The following is a 7,395-nucleotide window of genomic DNA, read 5'->3' on the forward strand; positions in this document are numbered from 1 at the left end:
GGGGCTTGTTCAGCCCTGTGCCCAGTGCCAGGGTCAGTCTGGTCCACAGCACTTGCGTAGCAGAGCAGCATCGCACTGCCAGGCTGAGACCATTCTGTAAGTCTGGGTATTTAATCTTGGGTATCTTAAAGGGGCCGTGCCATGGATCCATTGCAGGGACAGGGTCAGTAGGGCCTGTGGAGGATGGGATATATATCCCTGCCACCCACTAATTCTTCAAGGGGCCTGGAACTTACAACCAATGGTAGTGGGATTGCTGCTGTAGCTGCTGCTGTGTTCTTCCCACCCTTTCCCTAGAACGGGAGCATGTGGAGTGCAAGGCCTTGGGCTGGAGGTTATCTTGGCTACTCTCAGTGTTGCTGTCTTTTTCCATTTCTGCCTTGAGGTGCATTGCAAGCTCTGCTTTTCAGATCTCTTCCTGCAACTCATCTTTCTCCTCTACCCAGAGAGCAGTGAGAAGGACCCACCCATGGCATCAGCCATTGTCTAGGAATCCTTCTGAGCTATTTTTGCCTTCTTTAAGGCAACCTGCCAGCTCTATTCCCATGTCGCAGCTTGTGGCATTGCTTCCTGTCCACAAGGCAGCTGGGAAGACCCATCCTGCTGCAAGGGATGACAGTTGCCCAACCTAGGGCAGAATCTTGCATGTAAGTGTTTTGTTTGGGGTGAGAGGAGGCAGAGATCCTTTAGACTGTTGGAAAATGGATAGGTCCTAGAAGAGAATTGGCAGTATGTATATGGGAGAAGGAAGAAATGACCCAAGTTGAATCCTGGTGGGGTGCATGGGTGCAGGTTGCAGCTAGTCCACAAAGGAAATTAGGATGTGCATTGGTAGAAGGTGCAATCAGGCTATGGGAGGAACTGGTGGCAAGTATTTGGAGAGAATATCAAGGGTAGGAGACATCTCAGCAGGATGTACAAAGCTGGAGTGTAGAGCAAGTCTAACAGAAGACTCAGCAGTGCATCCATAAGTGGAGGAGGATACTGCTGCCTAGCAGAAGCACCCAGGGAAGTTCACCAGTGGAGGTTTGAGGCAGTTAAAGGGAGAACTCAGCAGGAGGTGCATGGCTGGAATGTACAGTGAATGCAGCAGACAATTTGAGAGGAAGTGCATGCGTGAGTCGGGCTGCCACTGTGGGGAGCAGGGACTCAATGTGAGATGAAAAGATGGAGAGGGTAGCCAGTCAAGGGGAGACTCTCACACGAGGTACATGGCTAGAGTGAACAGCAAGCCTAGGGAAGGATTGTCGGGGGTTCAGGAATGGAGAGAAGGCTCAGTGTAGGAGAAAACCTGGAAGGTGGTATCTGAGTTCCACGTGCCTCCAGCTTAGGGCAGGCTAAAGGAAATGCATTGAAGAAGCGTAAAGGTAATGTAGATGGGGAGGTATGGCAGAAAGTCCATGAGTTCATCCTATGAAAAGCCCAGAGAGGACCCAGAAGGAACATCATGGTAGATAACATAGAACATCATGGCATATAGCATAGAACACTGGGGTGGGTGTGGTAAGTGAGGCATGGGTGGTGAGCAGAGCCATGAGAAAATGGCAGTAGACACACGGTCTGATGGGACAGGTGCAAGAAGAATGGAAACTGAGAGTTGGTATTTAGGGTCCTCTTCAGCGGTCTGACTTTGCCCCAACATTGGAGTGAGTGACCGGATCTTGTTGAGCAGTGTATATACCAGTACAGGTATTGTTGAACTCGAGTGACAAATGTGAGCTGCATGCTAGTCATGTGAAGTGGGATCACATATCTTTTTTTTTTTATTATTTGACAGGCAGAGTTAGACAGAGAGAGAGACAGAGAGAAAGGTCTTCCTTTCGTTGGTTCACCCCCAAATGGCTGCTACGGTCAGCGCTGCGCCGATCCAAAGCCAGGAGCCAGGTGCTTCTTCCTGGTCTCACATGCGGGTGCAGGGCCCAAGCACCTGGGCCATCCTCTACTGCCTTCCCGGGTCACAGCAGAGAGCTGGACTGGAAGAGGAGCAACCAGGACTAGAACCCGGTGCTCATATGGGATGCTGGTGCCGCAGGCAGAGGATTAACCAAGTGAGCCATGGCGCTGGCCCTCACATATTAATTTACAGTTAAATTGAGCAAGATCACAATAACAACAAAACCAGAAAGTGCTGGCCCACACCAAAGGTAGTGTGAGAAGTATTCCACTGTACTATTTCATTAAAAGTGAAGATTTATTATCCGAAAATTGTGGGTGGAAATTAATTCATGGTGAAAGCAATAAAGACAAGCATCTGTAGTAGTTTTGGGAGTTACTATGAATAAGTGGAGGGAATCAGACATGAAACACAATCAAAAGGGATGAGGACTGTGGCAAACCAGATGCTAGTCTTTTTTAAAATAATATTTTCATTTTATTTAGAGGGTAAGATGACAGAGAGAGAGAGAGATTGATTTTCCATCCATGGCTGACTCCACTAAATGCCCATGATTGCTAGGGTCATGTCAAGATCCAGGAACTCAATCCATGGCTCCTTTATGGATGGCAGGGACCCAGGGATTTGAGCTATCAGCTGCTGCCTCGCAGATGCACTGGAACTGGAAGTGTAGCAAGCACTCAAACTTGGGTATTCTGATGTGGGATGCAGATATTCTGAGGGGCACAGTAAATACTGGGTCAGTATTTTGGTCTCAATGAGAAAACATTTTGTCATCCTGAGCTGTCACTATGTCTATGCCCATATAGTTAATTTATCAAGAAAAAAAGAAATCCACGTATTCAGGTAAAAATGCTGGATTTTTAAATGTCACCTACTCATTGATTTTCTTTAAAATGCCTACATAGGTGTGGCAAACCTGTGTGATATCCAGATTAGGTGTGTGAGCTATCGTTTTGTAATCTGTGCATTAGAAAATAATGTATTTATGGGGAGCAAAAGGATTCCTCATTCCACAGTCCTCTTTTAGGCTCTACCAGCCCTTTCTAAAGAGTCGGACTGTCTCCCTCTTTCCATTCAACAAGATCTCTCACATGCGAGGGAGGGTGAACCTGGGCTTTCAAAATGCCTCTCTTCTCATAGGATTCTGGTTGTGAGAGAACAGCCTAGTGGTCAGGCATCTCATTCATGCCAACACTGCCTGACTTTATCTTCCAAATTACCTGGTGGGTTCATTTCTTCTCACACATGATATTTTCTGCTGTGGTGACCTGTGCTGGAACTGGCCCACCCTGGCAGAGTTTGTGATCACAGACCTGGCTGGAAGCCACGCCCTCCTCAGCCTCTGTCCTTGCTCACCTGGGTCTTAGCTTCCCCTCTGCCATAGAACTCAGATCATCAATGTTGCTCAGTCCACAGTGCCCAGCCTAAAGGGAATCCTTCCTCACAATCCGCCCCCCCCTCCACCTGAGTATGGGTGGATAATGCCTTCCAAGGCCTGTGATTCTCTCTCTGCATCTTGAGTGTAGCAGATTGTGCAGGGTGCTGGATGCTTCGCTAGTTATGGCCCTATATCCCTCTGAATACCGCAAGGACAGCTGAACCCGATGGTTAAAGTAACAGCAGTGTCTCGTGCTAATCCACCCATGCTCTCTGACGCTGCAGAGGGCTTGGCCACGGGGCCTTATTCAGCTCAACTTCTGAATCCACCTCAGCTCTCAGAGTCTGAAAGAGGTGAGGAAGCCTGGTTTCGGGCAGGAGTCACCAGGACCATATGTGCTGACAACTGCATGGACTGTATGGTGACCATCTGAGCACACAAAAACCCCGTGTTTGACAAGGTTCACCCACCTATTCTGGCTTCTCCCATGATGTAATAATTCCTTGGATATGTCTTCTTGATTGACAGGTATAAGCAAACTAAATGGTTTACAGCATCAGAGAATTACGGAAGCAACACGTCAGGATGTGAGCATAGTTGTTAATTCCCTGCCGTTTCCATCCTAGAGGCACTCAGTTTTCATTGAAGGATGCTGCAATGTGAGTCCTCATGTCCAGGGAACACAGATGCTTCACTTCTGAGAGAGGAGGGGTGCAGTGCCCCTGCCAGCATGGGGTCACCGGTACCTGCAGTTCCTGGGAGAGCCCTGCTTGCTCCTCAGATGGACAGGAGAGGAGCTCGGTAAGGCTGGGAGTGCCGAGTGTAGGAATCACAAATGTGTGTGGTGGAAACCTTAACAATAGGGCCAGGGTTGCCCAATTTATACACCAGGAAACCTGCGTAGGGGAAGAGGTGAAGGCCCAGGACCACGCGCCCAGAAATGGTGAACTGGGATCTCGAATGCAGGTCCCCTGACCCACTGTGGGAGGCAATGGAGCAGGCTCTGCCCAGCCCCGTGAGGAAGGACAGAGGCAGCAGGGGGTGGCCACCAAGGACACAAGGAACAGTGGAAACCTCGAGTGAGGATGCACAGGCAAGGGTCAGATGGCTACAACACTTGACGTGACAGCGATCTGTAACTTGAAACTGCCTATGAGAGTGTTCTGACCATTGTGTGCACTTTGAGTCCATCAGCAGGGACTTCTCCAAGCAGGTAGTCAGCCCCTGGTTAGTCTATCTTCTCTGACATCCATGCTCAGAGAAGTAGTTATGTTTATAGTAGAAAGCAATTAAAAACAAGTCAACTTAGAAATTCTTCATTTCCATTAAGAACTGATTGAACTACATGTCTTAGGCAGAGAAAGTTTTTACATATGATTACTATTTGATTTATCAGAGTTCATGAGAGGGCAGAAGGATAGAGTCCACAAAGCATAGAAACACTAGCTAGTAATCCCGTCCTTAACTCCTTTTGGAATGAGGCAGGGCATCAATAATAATAAATGGAATCAAGCTGACCATAACCCCTGCTTTGTGTATTTCCTGTAGGTTCCCCATACTCTTTATCTTCATGGGAAGCCCCTGTCCCATTAAGCTCACGTGAACCAGTGTGCCACCCTTCCGCCCGACACCCCTTGCCTTCACCCTCTGGCTTTGACCTCCTCCATCAGAGGGAAGTCTGCACCTCTTCATGGCCTCCAGCTCCGCCTCGGTTCCCAACAGCATGCAGTGTGCTCCACAGACCAGGGGGCCCCAGGCCAGCTTCCTGGCCTCCCACCACCTTCCCTGCTCAGAACCAGCGAGGCAGTTCGCTCTGCCCTCCACCCCAGCCAGATCCTCCCACCAGGGCCACAGTTCCAGGCCCATCGCCACCACTGGACCGGCTTGTCTGACTCCCCGACTCCAAGTCCCCACGCCGACCGCCCCTTCCACCCTCCGGGTGTTCCACAGGCACCCCCGCTCCGAATGACAGAAAGGGGCCTTGAGAATCCTGGAATCAACTGAACACTTTATTGGCACATGCTGAAGGCGCCCTCCTCCACGGGAGTCTGGGGGCTGGGCAAGGCCCCGGGCGCAGTGCAGCCAGGCGCTGGCTCAGGCCTCACTCTTTCTCCTCGGGTTGGGCCACGTCCTCATCCCGGGGCTTGGGGTCCTCCTCTAGCAGGTCCCTGAGGTGCTCGCTGCTTTCGATCGCCTTCCTCATGTGTTCCGGGGTGATGCGTACCCTGCTGTTCTTGTGGGCCTCCTCGCCAGCCAGCTCCAGGATGTTGGAGGTCAGGTACTCGAGGACCCCCGCCAGGAAAACCGGCGTGGAGGAGCTCAGGCGCTGCGCGTAGCGGTCGTGGTGCAGGTGGCGGTCCACGCGGCTCACGGGAAACTGCAGCTCGGCTCTGGTAGAGCGGGAGACGTTGGGCTTCCTGCGCTTACCGGCTTTCTTGCTGGGTTTCTTCCCGCGCATGATGGTTGCTGGGCTTGGGTCCCAATCGGCTCAGCTTGATTTTCCTGCTGGCTTGGGCCTCTCCAGATGCCAGTGCTTAGTCCCACCCACCGTGTCCCTCACTTGCTGGGGAGCAGCCTTTGTGACGCCTCAGTCTTTGTGACGTCACAGGGGACCAGTGCGCCCTGATGACGCATAGCCTGCAAATGGCTGTGATGGGAGTCTGTTTGCATAAGCCCACCCCTTGCGTTTGAGAAAGCGCTCACTTTTGGTTTGGCTTTAGCATTCGCCTCCCAAATTATCTCCTGGTGGGAAAATGGCCCTGTCTTCAGGAAACTGGCCCAGGGTGACTGCCTGATGGTAGCCTTAGGTTGCCTTTGAGTTATTTTACATCCCTTTGCAAGTCGCAGGGCACTGACAGACATTAAGTCACCTCCAACAAGAGGCCCACTGTGCTCTCTCACAGAGCAACCAAACAAGGTTTTGCCTCTATGTCCATGCTCATTCAACAACACTGATCAGTTGTATTCTCCATCGAACTGGTCATAGTATGTGCCACTCTCCTTTGGAATAACTATTGTGACGTGTTCATGCCTGTATCACTGCCATGATGTTATCTTTGTGTAGTTGTCATCACCTGTTTCACAGGACACACGGATCAGTGTCCACTTGATTCTCCTGTTCTAGCTGTGTAATCCACAGTGACTGAACGTACTACACGCACATTTGAAGCCCGGTTATGTCTTTCTTGCCTCTTCTCTGTGAATCCAGTGCATCAAGAGTACCTTCTTGGCTGTTTTAAATTTTTGTTTTCCTTTCTTCAAATTCAGTGGTCCTTTTTTGTTTTGGTCCTTTTACAGGTAATGTACTACCTATGTTTGAGAACCACGGTTAGGAATTTTGTTGTTGTTTTATTTTTCATTTTATTAATGTAAAGTTCTCATAACAAAATAACCCATTATAATCATTTCTAGAGTACAATTCAGTGTCTTTTTAGTGTGTTCCCAATGAAATAGTTGTCAGTAATAGATTCCTGAATAGTTTCATCACTCTAAAATGAAAACCCACACTCCAATTTCTTCCCATTCACTTGTCTCTGGTAAACTTTCATCTACTTCTGCATCTCTGGGCTTGCCTGTGTTAGACATCAATACTAAAGGGACTATAATAAGTACAGCATTTTGTATCTGTCTGGTTTCATTTGATGTTTTCAGGGTTCAAGCACATTCTTGGGTTTATTGGTATTTTATCTTTTCTAATGACTAGAAAAGAGTCTGTTATATAGATACATTCCAATTTATTAATCCATTCTTCAGTTAATGGAAGTTTGAGATTTTCAACATTTTGGCTATTATCATTAACACTACCAGGAGCGTTCATGGGCAATCTTTTGTGTGAACACGTGTTTTCAATTTCTTAATGTAAGGAGCTTGATCATGTGGTAAGAATTTGTTTTATGGTCTGTCCATTTGAATATCTCTCTTAAATGCTAGTTTGCAGAGATCTGTTCAGTACGGGGTGAAGAAACACAGACGCTGGTTTACCACTCCTTTTGTTGGTTTGCCTAATTTGCAGGTCAGTCCCGTGGAAGATCTCATGCCCTATGAGAGGAGCATAGCTATTTGGAATCCGTGCTGGGGACTCTTATTACCTCTCACTTTCCTCTTGTCCCGTGGCTGACAT

The 7,395-nt window shown here is 48.8% G+C and overlaps 1 protein-coding gene across 1 annotated transcript; it reads right to left on the minus strand.

Annotated features, from left to right (window-relative positions):
- Positions 1-5,283: 5,283 nt before the first annotated feature.
- Positions 5,284-5,746, minus strand: LOC100338182 (histone H2A-Bbd type 1). Its single transcript, XM_002720006.4, has one exon. It carries the CDS (start codon positions 5,731-5,733, stop codon positions 5,377-5,379), a length of 357 nt encoding a protein of 118 aa, XP_002720052.1. The 5' UTR covers positions 5,734-5,746; the 3' UTR covers positions 5,284-5,376.
- Positions 5,747-7,395: the final 1,649 nt, after the last annotated feature.

Source organism: Oryctolagus cuniculus, chromosome X, assembly GCF_051225735.1.
Source record: "Oryctolagus cuniculus isolate XC-2025 breed Fujian yellow rabbit chromosome X, ASM5122573v1, whole genome shotgun sequence".
In the NCBI taxonomy this organism is placed as follows: Eukaryota; Metazoa; Chordata; class Mammalia; order Lagomorpha; family Leporidae; genus Oryctolagus; species Oryctolagus cuniculus.

Excerpts from the sequence above, each read along its gene's own strand:
- LOC100338182 (XM_002720006.4), bottom strand. The coding sequence starts at position 5,733 with ATGCGCGGGAAGAAACCCAGCAAGAAAGCCGGTAAGCGCAGGAAGCCC.